At 40.6% G+C, this 25,375-nt stretch overlaps 1 protein-coding gene and 1 pseudogene across 4 annotated transcripts in view; both read left to right on the forward strand.

The window, feature by feature from the left end:
* The window catches only part of BPNT1 (3'(2'), 5'-bisphosphate nucleotidase 1), a 33,512-nt gene extending 8,283 nt beyond the window's left edge, over positions 1-25,229 (forward strand). For 3 of the 4 annotated variants that reach the window (XM_066238095.1, XM_066238096.1, XM_066238094.1), the window contains exons 5-10: positions 3,786-3,834; positions 5,853-5,944; positions 8,464-8,508; positions 12,280-12,477; positions 14,234-14,339; positions 24,310-25,229. In XM_066238095.1, coding sequence (XP_066094192.1) covers positions 3,786-3,834; positions 5,853-5,944; positions 8,464-8,508; positions 12,280-12,477; positions 14,234-14,339; positions 24,310-24,458 — 639 coding nt within the window. In that variant the 3' untranslated portion in view covers positions 24,459-25,229. The remainder of the gene's footprint in view (positions 1-3,785; positions 3,835-5,852; positions 5,945-8,463; positions 8,509-12,279; positions 12,478-14,233; positions 14,340-24,309) is intronic. The other variant, XM_066238098.1, reaches the window with a different exon arrangement.
* On the forward strand, positions 656-2,130 carry LOC136309723 (high mobility group protein B3 pseudogene; annotated as a pseudogene).
* Positions 25,230-25,375: the final 146 nt, after the last annotated feature.

Consider the following 25,375-nt stretch of genomic DNA (forward strand, 5'->3'; position numbering starts at 1 on the left):
GAGCCAACCTAAAGTATCAGGCCACCCTAGAGTTCAGTTTCTCATGCTGTTAGCTTCTTCTCTACTCTAAAATGGTGATTAAAAATATTCTTAGAAAATATATATAATTTGTCACATAGATTTGGTAAGAAAACATCTCACAGGCACTGATGATCACACAAATAGCCGCCTTGTATTTTAGAAGGCCACAGAAATCACTTGGCTCTTTATATCTGAATAAATCTGTGACTTCAGATAACTACCATTTTCTAATTTTAATTTGTTGAACATCCTTTCATTTTCTAATTTTAATTTGTTGAACATCCATTCATTGAATACTTACTGTGAGCTAGGCACTTTGCTCTGGGATGTGAAGGATACAAAGAAAACGAGATATGGTGTCTTTCATCAGAAATAGCTGACAAGTTCACTGTCAGGTGTTAAAATTCTAGGGTTCATGGCTGCCTATTCTGAATTGTGTTGAAAGTCTACATAATAGGGACGTCCTTTGTAGTCCACTGTTAGTTATAGAAACGGTTTATTTTTATTTGCCATATATTGGGTTGGGGAATAAGTTCATAGCGTTTTTACCGAAGACTTTTATTTAAACAAAAAACAAGAGGCAGCTCTCGTGGAGGCAGCTAGCACGAGGCTGGGGAGTGTTGAGCCTCACGTTGTGCCCTGCGCTGCCCAGACTGGCGAACAATACAGTCAGGATGGCTAAAGGTCATCCCAAGAAGCCAAAGGGCAAGATGCCTGCTTATGCCTTCTTTGTGCAGACGTGCAGAGAGGAACATAAGAAGAAAAACCCAGAGGTTCCTGTCAATTTTGCAGAATTTTCTAAGAAGTGCTCCGAGAGGTGGAAGACAATGTCAGGGAAAGAGAAATCTAAATTTGATGAGATGGCAAAAGCAGATAAAGTACGCTATGATCGGGAAATGAAGGATTATGGACCAGCTAAGGGAGGAAGAAGAAGAAGGACCCTAATGCTCCCAAAAGGCCACCGTCTGGATTCTTCCTGTTCTGTTCAGAATTCCGCCCCAAGATCAAATCCACAAACCCTGGCATCTCTATTGGAGATGTGGCAAAGAAGCTGGGCGAGATGTGGAATAACTTAAGTGACAGTGAAAAGCAGCCTTACAACAATAAGGCTGCAAAGCTGAAGGAGAAGTATGAGAAGGATGTTGCCGACTATAAATCTAAAGGAAAATTTGATGGTGCAAAGGGTCCTGCTAAAGTTGCCCGGAAAAAGGTGGAAGAGGAAGATGAAGACGAGGAGGAAGAGGAGGAGGAGGAGGAAGAAGAGGAGGAGGAGGAAGAAGAAGATGAATAAAAAAACTTTATATCTGTCTCCTTGTGAATACCTTAGAGTAGGGGAGCGCTGTAATTGACAACAGCTCTTAAGAGGTGTCTGTTGCCCTCATTAGGATTAATCACACAATTGGATCATGATCATATATGTAGTCTTTCAAAGTGCTCTAGAAATTGTCAGTGGTTTACATGAAATGGCCATGGGTGTCTGGAGCACCCTGAAACTGTATCAAAGTTGTACATATTTCCAAACATTTTTAAAATGAAAAGGCTCTCGTGTTCTCCTCACTCTGTGCACTTTGCTGTTGGTGTGACAAGGCATTTAAAAATGTTTTTGCCATTTTCTTTAATCAGTAAGGTGGTATCTATACGGTTATTGTCTAGAAATCCTGGGTTATCAACTGTACATATCTATAGTTTGTAAAAAGAACAAAACAACCAAGACAAGCTTTTGATGCTCTTTGCTTGGCGTTGAGAATGTGGGGAAGATGCCTTTTGGAGGGGCTGTAGCTCAGGGCGTTCAATGTGAGGCTGGACCTGTGGACACTGCAGTGGGCATCCATTTAGCTTCAGGTTGTCTGGTTTTTGTATATAGTGACATAGCATTTTGCCATTCTTAGCTGTGGAAGGGGGGTCAGCTGGCATGAGAAGTGTTTGGATTTTAGTTAAGTGCTGTAGTTTTTACCTGTTTGTTATAAAACAAACTAGAACTCTTTGTTGTCAGCAAAAAGCCACTGCATTGATGAAAGTTCAGGAACCTTCTGTACTAAACACAATTTGCAACATTTTGTTATTTTTTTGTATGTTTAGAATGCTGAAATGTTTTTTGAAGTTAAATAAACGGCATTACATTTAAAAAAAACAAACAAAAAACCAAAAAAAAACAATAATTGCCCTGGCCGGTTGGCTCAGTGGGAGAGCGTCGGCCTAGCGTGCGGAGGACCCGGGTTCGATTCCCGGCCAGGGCACACAGGAGAAGCGCCCATTTGCTTCTCCACCCCTCCGCCGCGCCTTCCTCTCTGTCTCTCTCTTCCCCTCCCGCAGCCAAGGCTCCATTGGAGCAAAGATGGCCCAGGTGCTGGGGATGGCTCTTTGGCCTTTGCCTCAGGCACTAGAGTGGCTCTGGTCGCAACATGGCGACGCCCAGGATGGGCAGAGCATCGCCCCTGGTGGGCGTGTCAGGTGCATGCGGGATTCTGACTGTCTCTCCCTGTTTCCAGCTTCAGAAAAATGCAAAAAAAAAAAAACAAACCCAATAATTATATCAATAAGTTAATCAATTATATATTCGCCGTTGCTGTTTACAACCTCTTCCCACCTCTCAACCAATTTGTTGATGCCGTTCCGCCAAAAATTGCCTGGTCTGGTGTCAAAGAAGTTGAGCCAGTTTTTAAGGACCTCTTTGTTATCGAAGGTAATGCCCTTCATATGGTTTGACAGGGAGCAGAAAAGATGGTGATCGGTCGGTGCAAGGTCCGGAGAATACGGCGGATGCTGAAGGACCTCCCATTCGAGCTCTTGGAGTGCGGCTTTGACGACTTGTGCAACATGGGGCCTGGCGTTATCGTGAAGGAGTATGGTTTGACCATGTCGATCAGGTCTTTTCAGTTGAATAGCCTCATTCACGCGGTGTAGCTGGGCAATGTAGAGCTTCTTGTTGACCGTGGCATTCTTTTCGAGCATTTCCCAGTTCTTCATCGAATTCAGAAGGCCTTCCACTGCAGCACGTGTCATCGACGTCAAAGTCGCCATTTTTGAACTTTGCAAACCATTTCCGTGCTGTAGACTCACCTATGACACCTTCTCCATACACGTCGCAAATGTCCCGGGCTGCTTCGGCAGCTTTTTGACCTCGATGAAAAGCAAAGAAGAGCAGGTGTCGAAAATGTTGATTTTTGCCTCCTGGGTATTCCATTTCTAAGCCTCAAAACTAATAAAAAATTAAATAACTCAAAAATACAATTAACATAGTTTTGTAGAGCAGAAAGAGTTTTATCAAATGAATACTTACCCTTTGCCAAACAGCAAACAAATCGTTGTAAAATAAAAGAAAATATAAAAACGCTACGAACTTATTCCCCAACCCAATAGAAACGGGGACCTTCAGTTAATCATTTATTAAATCGGCATTTACTTATGAAAATGAGTAGCAACCACACATTGTTCAACACACTTTGGTGCCACTTAAAGTTTTCCTTCATCGCCCTCTAGAGTTCAGTGTGTTTAGTGTTCAGCCAACAGTAAACTTGTATCAGGCACTTCATTCTTAAAATTATTAAATCAGACTTCTCCAATTTAATTGGCCTTTTTCTATAATTACAAAACAATAAGTGTTCTTTGTTTTACTGTCACAAAACTGATGACATTGCCTTAAGCCAGTCGTAATATATTGATAACTTCAAAAATGAAAAAAAAAACCGTCTTCGTTAGTCTATTTAAATCTATTTTTTATATTTTGTGTGCTTCACTTGGATATTTATTTTTATTTTTTTTAGCTTGTGGTCTGGGTTGACCCTCTGGATGGTACCAAGGAATATACTGAAGGTTGGTATCTCTTTAGTACTTGAAGCAGTGAGGACTAGTCTATGATGTTGAGTGGTAAACATTTCGCATTTCATGTGTTGAGTGGGAAGCCAGTGTTATGTTTTATGTCTGGGCCCTTAAGCTGGGCCCATCCTGGCTGGCAGTGATTGTGTACATCAGTTGAGTGTCAAGACAAGAGGCAGAAAATTCACCTCCTTCCAGTACCTTCCCATTCACAGTCCACCAACCCCACAATGCGAAGGTCCTTTACGTGAGAATAGCATCAAACCGGTGTTACCAGACTGAAGCCCAGCTCTGTTGAGATAGGACCCCGATGAGGACAGCAGTCCTGACACCCCCACTTCTGGCCCCTCCCACTCACTGTCCCCGCACCTGTGACTCGCTCTTTCTCTTTTCAACCTCACCTTCAGAGACGGGTTTGGAAACACAGAGCAATATTTCTCTCTCCTAAAACTCTCGGCGATGAGAAAAACAATAAAGCGGCAAATTAAAACAAAATGGGCAATACTAAAGTGAGGAAGACCAGGCTCAGAGCCAGAGGTTTAGGTGTTTGAAGCATAGCGTCAGCTTTGAGTTTTAGCTCTGAAATCAAGATCGACATAGGTATTTATGCTGGTTTTCAGCTCCATGGCTTGAGAAAATAAAATGTCTCATAATTACTAGGAAACTCTTTAAAAAAATTTTTTTTTCTCTGTTCTTGGATGAGACATATCTTTAATGAGTGAGTCATGCATAGTGTGTGTGCCCTGAACACAAGGAGAACAGGGAAGCTCCACCAAGCGTCAATGTTCATAGGGCGCTTCACCTACACAGCTTGTCCAGGTCTCTGCCTCCCCTCTCCTCCAGATAGTTTGATTCTTTGACTCTGGGAAGGAACCTGAGAACCTGTGTTCTAAAAATGATGGCAGTTGCCTGACTAGGTGGTGGTGTAGTGGATAGAGCGTCAGCCTGGGATGCTGAGGACCTAGGTTTGAAATCCCAAGGTCGCTGGCTTGAGTGCAGAGTTGCCAGCTTGAGCGTAGGATCATAGACATGACCCCGTGGTTGCTGGCTTGAGCAAGGGGTCACTGGCTCAGCTAGAGCTCCCTGGTCAAAGTACATATGAGAAAGCAATCAATGAACAACTAAAGTGTTGCAATGATTAACTGATGCTCCTCATCCCTCTCCCTTCCTCTCTCTCTCTCTCTCTCTCTCTCTCTCTCTCTCTCTCTCTAAAAAAGAAAGAAAAAAAAAGATGTTAGTTAATTCTAATGGGGTTCGATGGTCCCTGAAAGCCACTTTGTGAAACCTTCCTTTAGAGCAGGGGTCCCCAAACTATGGCCCATGGGCCGCATGCGGCCCCCTGAGGCCATTTATCTGCCCCCCGCCGCACTTCCGGAAGGGGCACCTCTTTCATTGGTGGTCAGTGAGAGGAGCATAGTTCCCATTGAAATACTGGTCAGTTTGTTGATTTAAATTTACTTGTTCTTTATTTTAAATATTGTATTTGTTCCTGTTTTGTTTTTTTTACTTTAAAATAAGATATGTGCAGAGTGCATAGGGATTTGTTCATAGTTTTTTTTCTAGTCCAGCCCTCCAACGGTCTGAGGGACAGTGAACTGGCCCCCTGTGTAAAAAGTTTGGGGACCCCTGCTTTAGAGGCTTACTATGCAAGTCTAGAGAGTGGTCCTGGCCCAGAGAGTGAGCCAGCAGGCAGGTGTGAGTTAGATGGTGGCGGAGGGGGCACAGAGGGATCTAATAAGAATGGCTGTGGAGGCATGCCTGGTTTATTTAATTAGTTTTCAGAGTACTGATGAGACTGTGTGTATCAATTCAGTTAGTGGCCACAGACCCTACTTTTGCCTCTAGCCAGTTCTCTCATAATTTGTGCATTTTGCCAAAGGTTGGATCGATCATGGATGAATCATTACAAATTCCTTCCCGTTACTGCAAAAATAACTTGGAGCAAATCATGTATTGATAATGAATCATAACATGAGGAAGTTATATAATAACTGATACCCATTTCTTCTTTACAGGTCTTCTTGACAATGTAACAGTTCTTATTGGAATTGCTTATGAAGGAAAGGCCATTGCAGGAGTTATTAACCAGCCGTATTACAACTACCAGGTATTACTACAATTGACACAATGTGGTTTATTTTTAATACAATAAGGAAAGAGTTTATTTTATTTATTTTATTTTTTTTTATAATTTTATTTTTTTAATGGGGTGACATCAATAAATCAGGATATATATATTCAAAGATAACAAGTCCAGGTTATCTTGTCATTCAATTATGTTGCATACCCACCACCCAAAGTCAGATTGTCCTCTGTCACCTTCTATCTTGTTTTCTTTGTGCCCCTCCCCACCCCCTTTCCCTCTCCCATTCCCCCCTCCCCCCTGTAACCACCACACTCTTATCAATGTCTCTTAGTTTCACTTTTATGTCCCACCTACGTATGGAATAATGCAGTTCCTGTTTTTTTCTGATTTACTTATTTCGCTTCGTATCATGTTATCAAGATCCCACCATTTTGCTGTAAATGTTCCGATGTCATAATTTCTTATGGCTGAGTAGTATTCCATAGTGTATATGTGCCACATCTTCTTTATCCAGTCATCTATTGACGGGCTTTTTGGTTGTTTCCATGTCCTGGCCACTGTGAACAATGCTGCAATAAACATGGGGCTGCATGTGTCTTTATGTATCAGTGTTTCTGAGTTTTGGGGGTATATACCCAGTAGAGGGATTGCTGGGTCATAAGGTAGTTCTATTTTCAGTTTTTTGAGGAACCGCCATACTTTCTTCCATAATGGTTGTACTACTTTACATTCCCACCAACAGTGTATGAGGGTTCCTTTTTCTCCACAGCCTCTCCAACATTTGCTATTACCTGTCTTGCTAATAATAGCTAATCGAACAGGTGTGAGGTGGTATCTCATTGCCGTTTTGATTTGCAGGAAAGAGTTTATTTAAGGAGGCAGCCAGATGAGGAGACAGGGAGAAAACCCAAGCCCACTTCCCGGAGACAGAAAGGATGATGGTGTTTAAGGAGTTTGAAAGGGAGCTTGACATGCATAGGGAGAGGAACTAAACAATTCTAAAGATCCGGTAAAGGGGTTAGTGATGGGGCGTGGAGCTCAGTATTTGCAGGACTCTTGTGCCAATTCTTCTGTGTTGCCATGGTGCCAGAGGAGTCATCTGTTCATGTAGACTTCCTGGAGCCTGCCGGGTTTCCTCCGCATTACCTTGAGATTCAGTCTCCCAATCCTGATGTTGCAACAGATGAGCCACGTTCCAGCATCTCTGACCCTCAGTGGCTCCTGCTCACATTTCTTTCCATTTGAATTGCTTCTTCTTTGGGAAACCAGCTGCCAGGAAAGGAAGCCACTCAGGCAGGCTATGGAGGGGTCCAGGTGCCAAGGAATGGAGGTATCTATTATAGCTAACAACCAGTGAGGACGGAGGCTTCACCATCTACCTGGCTGTGCTTTCTTGCTTGTAAATGGGGAGCTTGTAAGTAGATATTGCCTACAAATGGCAGCCCCCATCAGCAGGGAGGTGGCGCAGGGGGTAGCACAGAAATATTTTATTAGATAAATAATTACAGTGTTACATGATTCCTGATATTATTTGATCTAGTGGTTTCTAGCTCATGCATTCATGTTTCAAAATACAGCCCCCCACGCCACACCCCAGACCTATTGAATCAGACCTCCTGGGAGTATCAATACCAGGGCTGTGAAGGTAATACACTGTGTGTATTACATCTACTTTTTTATGTATGCCTTGTGACTCAAATGTAGAAGTTTGAGAATTACCGATGTGGTTCTTGATTAGCCTGGTCAGTAAGACACCTGATTTACAGGTGGTTCTTCAAGCACATTGAAGAAATAAACCATTTCAGCCAAGAAAGATGCTAGCCATGCCATTTCCCAGGTAACACATAGTGCCTGAATTACAGTCAGCAACAATAACAGAGCTAACTATGCTCTCTCACTCTTTCTTCTTACTTTCCTCTCTCATCTACCTTGACTTCCTACTGTACTCCCAAGAAATTGTCTTCCTGAGAAGCAGGAAGAGATTAGTGTGATTCCAAAGCAGGAACAGATGATAAATGTTAGGGGAAATTGTTGAGATATATACTTCAGGTATTCACATTCGTGTGGCCTTGATAGCACCTTAGAGAAACAAAATAGCCAGATTGGGGACTGTTACTTCTGAATTTCCAATTTGAGTTTAATAGGAGGATTAATCTATTTCAAAAATAAATTTGTTTTATTCTGCCATTTGTATGATAATTTTTTATTTATAATCATAGATTATAAATCCTATGCTTTTTAGGATTATTTAGCAAAACTAGTTATGCATTACTGGGAAAGTTTCTCTTAATAAGTATCCATTCATTCTTTTCAAGTGACTTTAATGTTTATATACTGTAGTATTATATGCAGACACAAGTTTGCGGCTATTGTGTAAACTTCAAAATAAGTTAATACTGTTACTTAAAAGAGAGACATTGAATCCATAGATAACATTGTAATGCCTGGCACCTTGCATCAAAAAGGGGTATGAGTGCTTAGAAGTTGTTAATAATTTCCATCACTTCTGAGCTTAGAAAAATTGTATTAATTTTCCACAGAACAATGGGAAGCGGACGTTAAGGGAACACGGGAGTGAAGCAAAGGTGAGACAAATAGCTAGAGTTTTGGCTCCACTAGTTGGTAGCAAAGAGGAAGGAAACCTGTGGTACCTGTCTAGTCATTGTTGAGCCACATACCAGCTCATCTCCTGTTATGTTTCTTCCCTTCGTTACCTGTCCCTTCACCACATTCCCTTCTGGATATTGTCTTTATCCTCTTCCTTCCTTCTCTCTTGCTTATGCCTTAAAATATGCTGCAACAAGTACAAAGTTGCTCAGCTCTGTTAGTAGTGTTCAAGGCTGAATATTCAATTTTTAGTCATTATCATCATCACTATAACAGCAAAAATGTATCAAGAGCTTACTGTACGCTGCCACACTCTGGGGTTCACAAGCATTATCTCATTTAATACGCCCCACCATCATCCTTCAAGGAAACCTTTCCCCTGTTTTAAAGAAAGGGAAACCAAAGCAAGTAACTTATGCCAGGTCACCCAGTTTGTCAGTGGCAGGTCTGGGATTCAGCCCAATAACACGCTCCTTCCCAAGGCAGCCCGTTTGCAATGACTGATTATTACAGGGGTGTGAAGGCCTGGTATTTTTTTCCAATTCAGTACAACAGAAGGGCCATGCTCACTTCAGGGCTCTTGGTCGGCTCTGCTGAAGCTTAGTTGGGTCTTTGTCACAGCTCAACTTCTCCCTGTGTCTACTCATGCTGCCTTCCCTCCCCTCCCTTGCCCTCCCATGGGCTCCCCTCCCTTCCCCTCCTTCCCCCCCCCTCCAGTGTTGATCCCAAGGGCATGTCTCCATATACATCCCATAGTGTCAGAATCTGCCTCCCCAGGAATGCAGCCTACAGGGCTAGCCTGTGCGCTGTAACAACGCCCAGGGTACTGCTCTAGGACAATGAATGAGATAATGGTTTTGAAAGCATTTCACAAGTAAACTGAGGCAGTCTAGTCTAATGATGAGTCATATTGGCTTTGAACACAGATGAGCCTAAGTTTGGTTATGATCTTCCTGGTGTCCTTGGTCAGGTTACTTAATGATTCCAATCTCTTTTTTCTCATTTGTAAAAAGATGATTATAGCTGCTTTATGGGTTGTTTTAGAGATAAATGAGATAATACATGTAAGGTAGTGGTCCCCAACCCCCGGGCTGTGGACCGGTAGCAGTTCGTGGGCCATTTGGTACCTGTCCGCAGAGAAAGAATAAATAACTTACATTATTTCCGTTTTATTTATATTTAAGTCTGAACAGTGTTTTATTTTTAAAAAATGACCAGATTCCCTCTGTTACATTCGTCTAAGACTCACTCTTGATGCTTGTCTCAGTCACGTGATACATTTATCCATCCCACCCTAAAGGCCGGTCTGTGAAAATATTTTCTGACATTAAACCGGTCCGTGGCCCAAAAAAGGTTGGGGACCACTGATGTAAAGCACTTAGTACGATGCCTGGTATGTGTTAAGTATTCAGTAAAATATATGTCTGTATGTCTATTTTGATAAATAATAGTATTTTGATGACTTTGTGTTAATCATTTTATGCATCAATCTTATTTTCTATGAAAAACAGGTTATGTCTTTCTATATGACAGGGGTTGGGAACCTATGACTTGCAAGCCAGATGTGGCTCTTTTGATGGCTGCATCTGGCTTGCAGACAAATCTTTAATAAAAAAAAAATAACGTTAAAAATATAAAACATTTTCATGTATTACAATCCATTCATTTCCTACTGCTCATGTTCATGGTTGCGGGTGGCTGGAGCCAATCACAGCTGTCCTCCGGGACAACACCAAATTTTTATTGAATAATGTATAACATACACAGGTTGTTGTATGGCTCTCATGGTATTACATTTTAAAATATGTGGCGTTTATGGCTCTCTCAGCCAAAAAGGTTCCTGACCCCTGCTATATGAAGTGCATAGTTATAAAAAATGTGATTGAAAATTCTTTAAACTCTACAAAGGAAATAGATTTTAAGATTGCATTATCATTGTCACTTTACCACCACGACTGCCAGTAAAATCTTTGACCTTGCCCCCACTACCCATGATACTCTTCGGCATCAGCATTCAGTAGTTCTGTCTCTATAGCAGCAAAATGCATTATCAGCATGACCTATTTGCATGGTAACATGATCCTTATTGTTTCTTGGGTATTGAAAAGTAGCAATTGGCCCTGGCCAGTTGCTCAGTGGATAGAGCATCAGCCCAGTGTATGGATGTCCTGAGTTTGGCTCCTGGTCAGGGCACACAGGAGAAGTGACCACCTGCTTCTCCACCCCAGCTCTCCCCCTTCTCGCCCTCTTCCTGTCCTGCAGCCAGTGGCTCAGTTGGTTCAAGTGTGGCCCCAAGCACTGAGGATAGCTCAGTTGGAATGCATCAGCCTAAGGCACTAAAAACAGCTCAGTACTCGGGCATTGGTGTTGTGGTTTAGCCATGACGAGTCTATTACAGGGTCCTCGAATGGGAAAGGGTATGGAATTTAATAAATGATAGATAGAGAATTAAAGATATATACATAAAGATGGGTTCGGGAGGACCACACGGTGAACAGTCACTACTGTTCCTAAGCCGATGCAATGGCGGCCCCCAGAAGTGCATTTGTCTTTATTCAGGGAAAAAAACGTGGTTCATTAGCAATTCAGTTGTTTCCAAGACAACTCAAAGACAACCCCCACCATACCATTTAGATCTAACTTTACACTAATAAGAAATTAGCTTCCAGCCTACAAAACAAAACAAAACAAAACCCTGCCACTCTCTTAGCCTGACCTGTGGTGGAGCAGTGGGATAAAAGCGTCGACCTGGAAATGCTGAGGTCGCCGGTTCGAAACCCTGGGCTTGCCTGGTCAAGGCACATATGGGAGTTGATGCTTCCTGCTCCTCCCCCCTTCTCTCTCTTTGTCTCTCCTCTCTCTCTCTCTCTCTCTCTTTCTCTCTCTCTCTCTCTCTCTCTCTCTCTGTCTCTCCCTCTCCTCTCTAAAATGAATAAATAAAAAAACAAACAAACAGACAAAACCAGCCTCCTCCGGAGAACATGGGTGGGACAAGCAATAATCAGGTATAGCTTTTTGTTAAATGGGCAGGAGAGATGAGTGGTTAGGCCCAGCACTTCTGTCCCCTGGATATAAAAACACCTGTTTATATTTTGGTCCCCAACACATTGGCCCAACGTGGGGTTGCCAGGTGGATCCAGTTAGGGTGCATGCAGGAGTCTGCCTCACTATCTCCTCTCCTCTCATCTAAAAAGAAGAAAGAAGAAAGAAGGAAGGAAGGAGGGGAGGGGAGGGAGAGAGAGGGAAAGAAAGAAAGAGAGGGAGGGAGGGAGGGAGGGAGGAAGGAAGGAAGGAAGGAAGGAAGGAAGGAAGGAAGGAAGGAAGGAAGGAAGGAAGGAAGGAAGGAAGGGAGGGAGGGAAAAGTAGGAATCAGTGCATGGTGTTTCATTTCCTGGGGACTTCAGTACCTTTTGCAAAAAACTATTTCAAATACAATAATGAGGTTATTCTATGATTCAGAGAGCAACAGGAATTAGCCTATGATATTTCCTTTCCTGAGGACTCCAAGGAATAACCACAGTTCCCTTCAGTACCTTTGAAACCCAATTATTAACCAAAACAACGAGAATAACCTGTTGATCTATAGGGAAACTTTCTTTGTTGACAGTATTGTTTTTGTATTCTATAATGTTATACTATTTGTACATTCTAAAAATTATGGTGCTAATATAACCAGATGCTCTATTAATGGCTAACATTTTTTCTCCCAGTAATTAAAAGCTCTACTGTTGTCTCACCCGTTTACATAGGCAGGACCAGATGCTCAGCTGGGAAGGACAATCTGGGGAGTTTTAGGTTTAGGTGCCTTTGGGTTTCAGCTGAAAGAAGCGCCTGCTGGGAAACACATTATCACAACCACCCGTTCCCACAGCAACAAGCTGGTTACTGACTGTGTAACAGCCATGAACCCTGATGACGTGCTGCGAGTGGGTGGAGCAGGAAATAAGGTAGGAAACCAGCATCCAGCTCCTGGAAAATGCACCTGAATCACTGGGAGAGATACTGAGCTTTTAACAAACGTGAAATAAGAGTTTGGGAGAAGAGATGAAAGGTCATAATTTGCCACTCAAAGCACATTTCAGCAACATCTGAATTTTTCAAAAACGTCAAGGTTCAAGTCTCTTTTATTGAAGATAGTTCAGTCATTAGGATAAGATTCTGTCCCTCTTGCCAGCTCTTATTTTCTCAAGGGCCCCCTTGGGTTACTTCCTAGACCTTTCTAATACATATTCTAAAGATGGGCCTGCCGCCCCTTCCTGCTTCCCCCACAGTTCTATCTAGGCTTCCATCCTCCTGAGAAAACTGTGACTTGGAACACAATGTGACCTGAATCCCTAACCTTGATCTTTTCTCATCTGACTGCCCCTGGATACCACCATGCTGACCTCCTTCAGACTCTCAGATTCAGCCTGCCCAATGGGAGCGCGTCGTCCTTCTGCCTGCCCCCAGCTGTGTCCCTCTCCCTATTTCCTTTCCTGTTAATGGCCACAAAGCCCATTACCTCTTTTATTCCCAAGGGGCACCATTCTTCTTAGTCCCCATCCTTCACACACACACACCATCTTTTCTTGTGAAAAGATTTTGTTGTGCATTTATTAACTTTTTTATGTCAATGATCTCTTTGAGAATCTAACGCCCTGGCTGGTAGCTCAGTTGATTAGATCACCCCGTCCTGATTCCCCTAGGTTGCTTGTTCAATCCTAGTCAGAGCACATAGAGTAATCAATGAATGCATAAATAAGTGGAACAAATTGATGTTTCTCTCTTTCTTTCTCTCTCTCTCTCTCTCTCTCTCCCCCTCTCTCAGTATCCCCCTCTCTCCCCCCATCTCCCTCCCTCCTTCCCCCCTATCCTACTTCCCTCTCCATCTTTCACCCTTCTTCCTTCCCTTTCTCTTTCTAAAATCAATTTTAAAAAAAGCCAACAGCAAGGTTTAATAATCATGAAGGTGTTCTTGAATAGCACTGAAAGGAATCATCGGTAACATTCTGTTCACTGACATTTCCCTCATTCTCCCAGTCTGGATATTTGAAATCTGAGCTTTACAGCACTAATTATTTGACAGTATAACCAAAAGAAGAATCAAGTAATGAATCAAAGCTTGATATAGCAAGTTACTGTTTTTAGTCATGCAATTTTCACCAGTGACCTCAGTTTTATTGAGTATGATGAGAATTATTAAGATGACCGCTTCAAAGTTTTTATTTTGATAGTGCATATAGTAACGGATATGATTCCAAAGACCAGTAACTCACTACTTGTTGACTAGTCGGCATCACACATCTGTTAGGACTTTTTTACACTTTATACACTTTTACACTATTGATATTTCCCTATCCTTTATACAGTAACGGTCAGCTGATGACAAGATGAAACACCTTTATTTTTTTCTATAGTCAGTATAATTTGTTTTTACAGTAAGAAAAATAACATAAAAAAGAAAACTGTTACCTAACTTGGAATATGGAGACTGTTCAGATATCTTTGGAGCTTATTGACCACTTTTCTCCCCCTAGATATTATTATGCGTGTATTTTGTATGTTTCTTCATAATACTCTTGAATTTAAACCTGCTAATGGCTTTAACCTAAGTGGAGCCTAACAGAGAAATTGAAATATATTTGATAGAAACCAACTATTTTCTTTTACTTATACTGCATTCATTTCATGGTCGAGGAATAATTATTATCTTTAACTTTACAGATTATTCAGCTGATTGAAGGCAAAGCATCTGCTTACATATTTGCGAGCCCCGGATGTAAGAAGTGGGATACTTGTGCTCCGGAAGTTATTTTACATGCTGTAGGAGGTCAGTCCATGTCATTTGAGGGGGTTAGAGTCTCTATGCAGTTTTTATTATGTTAAGACACAGTATTTCAGTAATTCTACTTTACCAAGACTCTTAGGATAGAAAAGCTAGAAGGAAAGTTAGGTTATCCAGCCCAGCCCCCACATTTCATAGACTAGATGGTAGATTTTTAGCCAATTAATTTTTTTTTATTTATAGTTTCTCTTTTTGGACCTTGATCTTTATACAGTTAATTTAATTAAATCCTTATTTATGGCTTTAATGCTTTTAGGGTTTTTTGTTTTTTGTTTTTTTTTTAATTTTATTTTTTTAATGGGGTGACATCAATAAATCAGGATACATATATTCAAAGATAACAAGTCCAGGTTATCTTGTCGTTCAGTTATGTTGCATACCCACCACCCAAAGTCAGATTGTCCTCCGTCACCCTCTATCTTGTTCTCTCTGTGCCCCTCCCCCTCCCCCTTTCCCTCTCCCATTCCCCCCTCCCCCCCGTAACCACCACACTCTTATCAATGTCTCTTAGTTTCACTATTATGTCCCACCTACGTATGGAATAATGCAGTTCCTGTTTTTTTCTGATTTACTTATTTCGCTTCGTATCATGTTATCAAGATCCCACCATTTTGCTGTAAATGTTCCGATGTCATCATTTCTTATGGCTGAGTAGTATTCCATAGTGTATATGTGCCACATCTTCTTTATCCAGTCATCTATTGATGGGCTTTTTGGTTGTTTCCATGTCCTGGCCACTGTGAACAATGCTGCAATAAACATGGGGCTGCATGTGTCTTTACGTATCAATGTTTCTGAGTTTTGGGGATATATACCCAGTAGAGGAATTGCTGGGTCATAAGGTAGTTCTATTTTCAGTTTTTTGAGGAACCACCATACTTTCTTCCATAATGGTTGTACTACTTTACATTCCCACCAACAGTGTATGAGGGTTCCTTTTTCTCCACAGCCTCTCCAACATTTGCTATTACCTGAATTGCTAATAACAGCTAATCGAACAGGTGTGAGGTGGTATCTCATTGCCGTTTTGATTTGCATTTCTCTAATAGCTAAAGAAGATGAGCATCTTTTCATATATCTGTTGGTCATTTGTATTTCTTCCTGGGAGAAGTGTCTATTCATATCCTCTTCCCATTTTTTTATTGCATTGTTTGTTTGTTTGTTGTTGAGTTTTATGAGTTCTTTGTATATTTTGGATATTAAGCCCTTATCTGAGCTGTTGTTTGAAAATATCATTTCCCATTTAGTTGGCTTTCTGTTTATTTTGTTATCAGTTTCTCTTGCTGAGCAAAAACTTCTTAGTCTGATGTAGTCCCATTCATTAATTTTTGCCTTCACTTCTCTTGCCATTGGAGTCAAATTCATAAAATGCTCTTTAAAACCCAGGTCCATGAGTTGAGTACCTATGTCTTCTTCTATGTACTTAATTGTTTCAGGTCTTATGTTTAGATCTTTGATCCATTTTGAGTTAATTTTTGTACAGGGGGAGAGACTGTAGTCCAGTTTCATTCTTTTGCATGTGGCTTTCCAGTTTTCCCAGCACCATTTATTGAAGAGGCTTTCTTTTCTCCATTGTGTGTTGTTGGCCCCTTTATCAAAAATTATTTGACTATATATATGTGGTTTTATTTCTGGACTTTCTATTCTGTTCCATTGGTCTGAGTGTCTATTTTTCTGCCAATACCATGCTGTTTTGATTGTCGTGGCCCTATAATAGAGTTTGAAGTCAGGTATTGTTATGCCCCCAGCTTCATTCTTTTTCTTTAGGATTGCTTTGGCTATTCGGGGTTTTTTATAGTTCCATATAAATCTGATGATTTTTTGCTCTATTTCTTTAAAAAATGTCATTGGAAGTTTGATGGGAATTGCATTAAATTTGTATATTGCTTTGGGTAATATAGCCATCTTGATTATATTTATTCTTCCTAGCCAAGAACAAGGTATATTCTTCCATCTCATTATATCTTTTTCAATTTCCCTTAACAATGGTTTATAGTTTTCATTATATAAGTCCTTTACATTCTTTGTTATGTTTATTCCTAAGTATTTTATTTTTTTTGTTGCAATCGTGAAGGGGATTATTCTTTTGAGTTCCTTCTCAGTTGTTTCATTGTTGGCATATAGAAAGGCTATTGACTTCTGTATGTTAATTTTGTATCCTGCGACCTTACTGTATTGGCTTATTGTTTCTAGTAGTCTTTTTGTGGATTCTTTGGGGTTTTCGATGTATAGGATCATATCATCTGCAAAAAGTGATACCTTTACTTCTTCTTTTCCGATATGGATGCCTTTTATTTCTTTGTCTTGTCTGATTGCTCTGGCTAGAACATCTAGTACCACATTAAATAAGAGTGGAGAGAGTGGACAACCCTGTCTTGTTCCTGATTTAAGGGGGAAAGCCTTCAGTTTTGTGCCATTTAATATGATGTTAGCTGATGGTTTATCATATATGGCCTTTATCATGTTGAGGTATTTTCCTTCTATACTCATTTTGTTGAGAGTCTTAAACATAAAATTGTGTTGTATTTTATCGAAAGCCTTTTCTGCATCTATTGATAAGATCATGTGGTTTTTGTTCTTTGTTTTGTTGATATGGTGTATTACATTAACCGTTTTACGTATGCTGAACCAACCTTGAGATTCTGGGATGAATCCCACTTGATCATGATGTATTATTTTTTTAATATGTTGTTGTATTCGATTTGCTAGTATTTTGTTTAGTATTTTAGCATCTGTATTCATTAGAGATATTGGTCTGTAGTTTTCTTTCTTTGTGCCATCCTTGCCTGGTTTTGGTATGAGGGTTATGTTGGCCTCATAAAATGTGTTTGGAAGTATTGCTTCTTCTTCAATGTTTTGGAAGACTTTGAGTAGAATAGGAACCAAGTCTTCTTTGAATGTTTGATAAAATTCGCTGGTATAGCCGTCAGGGCCTGGACTTTTATTTTTGGGGAGGTTTTTAATAGTTTTTTCTATTTCTTCTCTACTGATAGGTCTGTTTAGGCTTTCTGCTTCTTCTTGACTCAGTCTAGGAAGGTTGTATTTTTCTAGGAATTTATCCATTTTTTCTAGGTTGTTGAATTTAGTGGCATAAAGTTTTTCATAGTATTCTACAATAATTCTTTGTATATCTACGGTGTCCGTGGTGATTTCTCCTCTTTCATTTTGGATTTTGTTTATATGAGTTCTTTCTCTTTTTTCCTTGGTAAGTCTTGCCAAGGGTTTGTCAATTTTGTTGATCTTTTCAAAGAACCAGCTCCTTGTTCTATTAATTTTTTCTATAGTTTTTCTGTTCTCTAATTCATTTATTTCTGCTCTGATTTTTATTATCTCCTTTCTTCGGCTGGTTTTGGGTTGTCTTTGTTCTTCTTTTACTAGTTCCTTAAGGTGAGAAGTTCAGTGGTTCACTTGGGCTCTCTCTTGTTTGTTCATATATGCCTGAAGCGATATGAACTTCCCTCTTATCACTGCTTTTGCTGCATCCCATAGATTCTGATATGTCGTATTGTCATTTTCATTAGTCTGTATATATCTTTTGATCTCTGCACTTATTTCTTCTTTGACCCATTCATTTTTTAAAAGTATGTTGTTTAGTTTCCACATTTTTGTGGGATTTTTTTCCTCTTTTTTGCAGTTGAATTCTAGTTTCAAGGCTTTATGATCAGAAAATATGCTTGGTACAACTTCAATTTTTCTGAATTTGCTGATGTTGTTTTTGTGGCCCAACATATGGTCAATTCTTGAGAATGATCCATGTACACTGGAGAAAAATGTATACTCAGTCACTTTGGGATGAAATGTCCTGTAGATGTCTATCATATCCAGGTGCTCTAGTGTTTTGTTTAAGGCCACTATGTCTTTGTTGATTCTCTGTTTGGATGACCGATCTAGAGCCGTCAGCGGTGTATTGAGGTCTCCAAGTATGATTGTATTTTTGTCAGTTTTTGTTTTAAGATCAATAAGTAGCTGTCTTATATATTTTGGTGCTCCTTGGTTTGGTGCATATATATTAAGAATTGTTATGTCTTCTTGATTCAGTGTCCCCTTAGCCATTATGAAATGGCCATTTTTGTCTCTGAGTACTTTTCCTGTCTTGTAGTCAGCATTATCCGATATGAGTATTGCTACACCTGCTTTTTTTTGGATGTTATTTGCTTGGAGTATTGTTTTCCAGCCTTTCACTTTGAATTTGTTTTTATCCTTGTTACTTAGATGAGTTTCCTGTAGGCAGCTTACAGTTGGATTTTCTTTTTTAATCCATTCTGCTACTCTGTGCCTTTTTATTGGTGAGTTTAATCCGTTTACATTTAGTGTAATTATTGATACTTGTGAGTTCCCTATTGCGATTTTATATCTTGCTTTCTGTTAGTTTTGTGTCTTGTTTGATCCTTCTCTTTCGTTTTTCTATCTTTTGTTTTTATTTGGTTGTATTCTATACATCTTTCCTCTGTTGCTATCTTTTTTATCTCATGTGCTTCTGTGGTGGTTTTTTCAATGGTGGTTACCTTTGAGTAATGAAAAGGGTTCCTACCCTGTTCATTGTAGCGAACTATTTTGTGAGTACTTTTGTACTCCATCGTCCTTTGCTACTGTTAATCTCCATCTTCTCCCCCTCTTTCTTTTTGTTGTTGTCACAGTTTAAATTTGGTTTTATTGTGTTCTTCTTGGAGCTTTTACTTGTGGCTCTGTTTTTTTCTGTTCTTTGTATCTGATTGGAGAACCCCCTTTAGTAATTCCTGGAGTGGGGGTTTTCTGATGATAAATTCCCTCATCTTTTCTGTATCTGTGAATGTTTTTATTTCTCCTTCATATTTGAAGGATAGCTTTGATGGGTATAGTATTCGTGGCTGAAAGTTCCTCTCTTTCAGGACTTTAAATATTGGGGTCCACTCTCTTCTAGCTTGTAGAGTTTCTGGTGAGAAATCTGATGATAATCTAATGGGCCTTCCTTTATATGTTGTATTCTTCTTTTCCCTGGCTGCCTTGAGAATTTTTTCTTTGCTGTTTGTTTGTGTCAATTTCATTATGATATGCCTTGGAGTAGGTTTGTTGGGGTTAAGAAAACTCGGAGTTCTGTTTGCTTCTTGAACTTGAGGCTTTAGTTCTTTCCACAGGCTTGGGAAGTTCTCATCTATTATTTGTTTGAGTATGTTCTCCATTCCATTTTCTCTCTCTTCTCCCTCTGATATACCTATTATTCTTATGTTATTCTTTTTGATGGAGTCAGATAATTCTTGTAGGGCTATCTCATTTTTTTTAATTTTTGAGTCTCTTTCTTCTTCTCTCTGTTGTGCCTCAAGTTGCTTGTCTTCTATTTCACTAATCCTCTCTTCTATCTGACCTGTTCTATTAGCTAAGCTTGTTATTTCGTTTTTCAGCTCGTGAATTGAGTTTTTCATCTCTGTTTGATTTGTTTTTATAGTTTCAGTTTCCTTGGACATATATTCTTTGTGTTCATTGAGTTGTTTTCTGAGCTCCCTAAATTGCCTTTCTGTGTTTTCTTGTATATCTCGGAGGATTTTTAGTATTTCTATCTTGAATTCTCTGTCATTTAGCTCCAAGGTTTCCAATATATTAAATTTTTTCTCCATAGATTTTTCCTCATCTAGCTGTGTTACCTCTCTTTCTTTTGTATCCATGATATTCAATTTTCTCTTCCTTAATGGCATCTGAGGGTGGTTTTGTTGATAGTATTAATGAGATTTAATAAAGAATAAAAAGTTAAAAAAATAAAAATAAAAAAAATAAAAAATCGAAAAGAGTTGTTTTTTTTTTAAAAAAAAATTAATAATGAAATAAAGAAAAATAAAATAAAAATTAAAAAAAAGGAAATTATTCCCCCCCTCCTTTTTTCCTCTCCTCTCCTCTCCCCTCTTTTTTGAGAAAATCTTGTGGTGGACTGTGAATTATAACAAACAATGCCTGTGATGGAGGGCCTGAATTGGGGAAAAGTAATTAAGGGGCAAAAAAAAAAAAAAAAAAAAAAGGAAAGAAAAAAGAAAAAAAAAGAGCGTATGGACCCACAAAAAGCAAATAAGGAAAAAATTTGGGTCAAGAATGAAATGATTTGCTTTTAGGTGTTGGTTGTCTAAGAGTTATGATGAGAGGAATAAGAGGAAAACGGAAAAATGGGGGGACAAATTAAAAAATTACTATTGTATTTAGTGGAACAAGAACTAGATAATATGGAGAGCCAGGGATGAGAGCACTGCTAGTGAGTTAAAAAGGTGAAGTAAAAAACCCCCAAAATGCCACAAACATAGGTTTGAGTCCCAGATAAGATAATTTGTTTGTTATTGAGGTTTGAATGAGAGGAGATGTAAAGGAGAAAGGAAGAAACTAATATAGAGGGAGAAAAGAGAGAGAGAGAAAAAAAGAGGTAACCACTAAAAGAAGAAAAAAGAAAGGAGAGAGACAGAGAGTTAAGGGTTTTGGAGTGCAACCCTCATAGAGAGAAAGGAAGAGAAGAGAAAAGATAATGGGAGATGTAACACTTATGGGTAGTGTAGTTCAAGGAGAGGAGAGAGTAAGACCGGTAGAGAGTTAATCGGCCAAATTGGAGGAGGAAAAAAAAGTATCAAGAATGAAGATAAGAGAAACAAACGAACAAATATAATAAAATGGGATAGGTTATAAAGTCTGCAGATTATTCTTGATTTTGAGAGGTTATCTTCTTGCTTTTTCTTTTCTCTCCCTCTTCCTGGTCGGTGACTCTGTACCCCGGGTTCTGCCCCTTTGGCACGCTCAGGTAGAGGTTTGCAGTTGATAAGTCTCTATGGCAATGTCATGTATTGTGCTTTAGTCTCGTTGGCAGTCGAAGCTCATTAGCATTTATAGGCTCCGCCAGTGAGAGAGTCCGTGTTCCTGGAGCCTTTCTCCTAGTCTTTCCTTCCTTAATTAGTAGCCTGATAATCCAGCTATGGGGTTGCTGCTGCCTCTGCCTGGATAGTAAGAGGCTCAAAGAGCTGGGAACTCCCCACTCTATTTCCACTCAGCACAGGGCTCTGGGTAAGGCTCAGTCAGTCAGAGCTGCTAGCATAATCAGGCGGGCTTTCTGCCCACTCAAAGACCTCTGGCTCTGCCACTCTGTCCGGTAACACAAGCGGGCGCCCACTTCCGGGGCGCTTGGAGGAAACTCTCACTCACTGTCTGCGACCAGGATATCCGGCCAGCAGTCTCACACTCTGAGTGAAACCTCCAACCGCAGGGAAAAGTTGTAGCGTTGGAATTGAGTCTCACTCCGTCCCCGTGCGCGGCTTTTGCAAGGCGCTGGGGCGGCTCGAGATTCCGCTTTGGCCCACACAAAGGCCCCTGACTCTGCCCCTCTGTGCGATAACACGGGCGCGCACTGCCGAGGCACTCGGAGGAATTGCTCACTCCTTATCTGCGCGCGCAAACCAGGATATGAGGCCGGCCTCGGTTCCCTCTGAGTGAAACACCCTCCAGCACGGAAAATCTCCACCGTTGGAATTAGTTCTCACTCCCTCCCGTGCGTGGCTTTCCCAGGAAGAAATTCTCGCCCACTAACTGCGCACCGACCAGGAGATCGGGTAAAATGGCCGCTCTGCTTTTCTTTCTTTCTTTGGGTTTGGCGCAAGTGTTAGCTTGTATTGCCCGGGTTGCCACAGGATCAGATTTTCCTCGGCTTGGATCTCTGTGCCATAGCCTGGTTCGGCCATTTGTGCCGCGGCGGCCTGGATCTATTCACCCCCTTTGCCCGCCTCAGTTTCTATATTCACAGTTACCAGAGAAAGCCGCCCTGTTTAGGTTAGTGAGGAAGGAGGAGCATTTCTTACTCCCTATTTCCTTCGGGGTTTGGTTATATATTTAGCCAATTTTTCACTCAATCATACCTTTGGGTGTATTGCGAAGCATCTGGAAGCTCCAAGTATAGGATTTTTTTTTTCTGTTTCTGGTTGTAGATCTTGTTGAGTTTTGGGGGAGATTTATCGGTATCACTTCCTACCCCGCCATTACTCTGACATCATCTCATTTGTCGGTTTTTTTTTTTTTTTTTTTTTTTTTTTTTTTTTATTTTTTTTTTTTTATTTTTATTTATTTATTTTTTTGTATTTTTCTGAAGCTGGAAACAGGGAGAGACAGTCAGACAGACTCCCGCATGCGCCCGACCGGGATCCACCCGGCACGCCCACCAGGGGCGATGCTCTGCCCACCAGGGGGCGATGCTCTGCCCCTCCGGGGCGTCGCTCTGCCGCGACCAGAGCCACTCCAGCGCCTGGGGCAGAGGCCAAGGAGCCATCCCCAGCGCCCGGGCCATCCTTGCTCCAGTGGAGCCCTGGCTGCGGGAGGGGAAGAGAGAGACAGAGAGGAAGGAGGGGGGTGGGGGTGGAGAAGCAAATGGGCGCTTCTCCTATGTGCCCTGGCCGGGAATCGAACCCGGGTCCCCCGCACGCCAGGCCGACGCTCTACCGCTGAGCCAAATGGCCAGGGCCGGTTTTTTTTTTGTTTTTTTTTAAGTAAAATATCCTTATCATCATACCACCTGATTTCCTTTAAGCCTGTGTTGGTAAATATATCTGTACTAGTGCTAAGGGTCATAGACTTAGAATTTTTAAAATCTGAGTGAAAATATATTACAAATATGTATATAGTAAGGCGACTTTTAAATTTTGAAAAGACATTAGGTCACACCTTGATTTTTTTTTTTTCCTGAAGTTGGAAACGGGGAGGCAGTCAGACAGACTCCTGCATGCGCCTGACCAGGATCCACCTGGTATGCCCCCCAGGGGGCGATGCTCTGCCCATCTGGGGCGCTGCTCTGTTGCAACCAGAGCCATTCTAGTGCCTGAGGCAGAAGCCATGGAGCCATCCTCATCCCGGGCCAACTTTGCTCCAATGGAGCCCTGTCTGTGAGAGGGGAAGAGAGAGACAGAGAGGAAGGAGAGGGGGAGGGGTGGAGAAGCAGATTGGCGCTTCTCCTGTGTGCCCTGGCCAGGAATCGAACCTGGGACTCCTGCACGCCAGGCCTACGCTCTACCACTGAGCCAACCGGCCACAGCCCACACCTTGATATTTTTAACCTATCTTTTTTTCCTAATACATTATTGTATCAGTGTTCATTAACATATTATATGACAAGGAAGTTAAATTCATCACAACCTATTCTCACTAGAATGTTAAATGAAACTATAATATAATGGTTATTTTTTATGAACATACTTCACTTAAATTCTTACCAAATAAAGTGTTAAAGAAAACACTTTTGAAAATGTGAATAGTGCCTGACCAGGTGGTGGCACAGTGGATAGAGAGTTGGACTGGGACACGGAGGACCCAGGTTCGAAACCCTGAGGTAGTCGGTTTAAGCGTGGGCTCACCAGCTTGAGTGTGGGCTCGCCAGTTTGAGCGCAAGGTTGCTGGCTTGAGCATGAGATCATAAACATGATCTCATGGTCACTGGCTTGAGCCAAAAGTTTGCTGCCTTGAAGCCCAAGGTCACTGGCTTGAGCAAGGGGGTCACTTGCTCTGCTGTAGCCCCCAATCAAGGCACATATGAGAAAGCAATCACTGAACAACTAAGGAGCGCAACAAAGAATTGATGCTTCTCATCTCTCTCCCTTCCTCTCTGTCTGTCCCTGTCTGTCCCTCTGTCTCTGTCAAAAAAAGAAAAAAGAGAATGTGAATAGTGGTGATGAAGTATAACCAATAGGAAAAGTAATCAACTCAGGAAAAGAGAAATGAATTGATACCAATAAATATAATTTGAAAATGCTAAATGAAATTATTTTAATCAGAAGAAAAAATGTTTTATTATTTAGTTAAAACTGTTCTGTAGTCTTAAATTTTAATTGAATTAACACTTAAACCATTATCTTCCTTATTTTATCCAGAATGAATTGGATATTACTGCCTCAGGAAGCAAGAGGCACTTACAAATAATGAAATATCATGGTAGAAGCAGCCATTGACGTTGTATTGATGTTTTTTCCCATAGGCAAGTTAACTGATGTCCATGGCAACACCCTTCAGTATAACAAGGAAGTGAAGCACATGAACTCCGCTGGGGTCCTGGCCGCACTGAGGAATCATGACTACTACGCCAGGAGAGTTCCCGAATCTGTCAAAAAGGCACTTGTTCCTTAAAGGAACAGCTCACTCACTTAGCTAGGAGGACAGCTGCAGGAAAAGAGAGAGGTACAAGAACTGTGTTCCTGAGGTCCCAACCCTGGGTCAGGAGATCACTGAAATTGGTCCTGACACTAAGGACATGTGAAGCTCTTGGACTTTGGCACTCTGTCCAAGCTGCAGGTTACCCAGCCTACAGTTGGGATGACGTTCAAAGCACTACCTGGAGCCATTTGACTCTTTCTGCTGTGCTGTAATATTACCAATAAACCATGGACACCCTAAAAAATGTACTCATTCTATGAAGGAACATCTCATTTACCTACCTAGCTAGGGGAAGGACTTGGTTCTCAAAATAATAAAGTTAAAAACAATTGGATGGAATTAGAACTCCACCTTTATTCTATGTTGATCAGTGATTTATATATAGGTACTTAGGAGTAGAAAATAGATTTTTTAAAATTTTGTTATTAATTATTCAACCAGATCGATTTTGACATCTGGAGAAAATGTAAAGTCTTTCAGTTTCTTTTCCTGTTTAAATTTGGAGAAATGAAAGAAAGGTTTAGTTCCAACTGACTGACCTGATCAGTTGTTTAATCAACATTCCTATTGCATAAACCAGATTTATTTAGGGCACAGAAGCACAAATTGCTACCTGAATCCCATTCTTGTTTTCACAGTAATCTAAAAAATTTCTACAGTTATGAATACACTAAAATGTCATTATGTATGTTGATGAAATAGAATTATGGAAAAAGCTTCTCTTTAATAAATTATTTCATTCTAGCTGGTCTCTGTCCTGTGCTTTTATTTATATTATTTTCTGTTTTGTTAATTTTTTAAAAAATGTTAAATTACTGTTTAAATACAATTTTCTATTAGTTTCAGGTGTACAACATAGTGTGATTAGACATTTCTATAACTTTATGAAG

This window comes from Saccopteryx bilineata, chromosome 1 (assembly GCF_036850765.1).
Source record: "Saccopteryx bilineata isolate mSacBil1 chromosome 1, mSacBil1_pri_phased_curated, whole genome shotgun sequence".
Lineage (NCBI taxonomy): Eukaryota > Metazoa > Chordata > Mammalia > Chiroptera > Emballonuridae > Saccopteryx > Saccopteryx bilineata.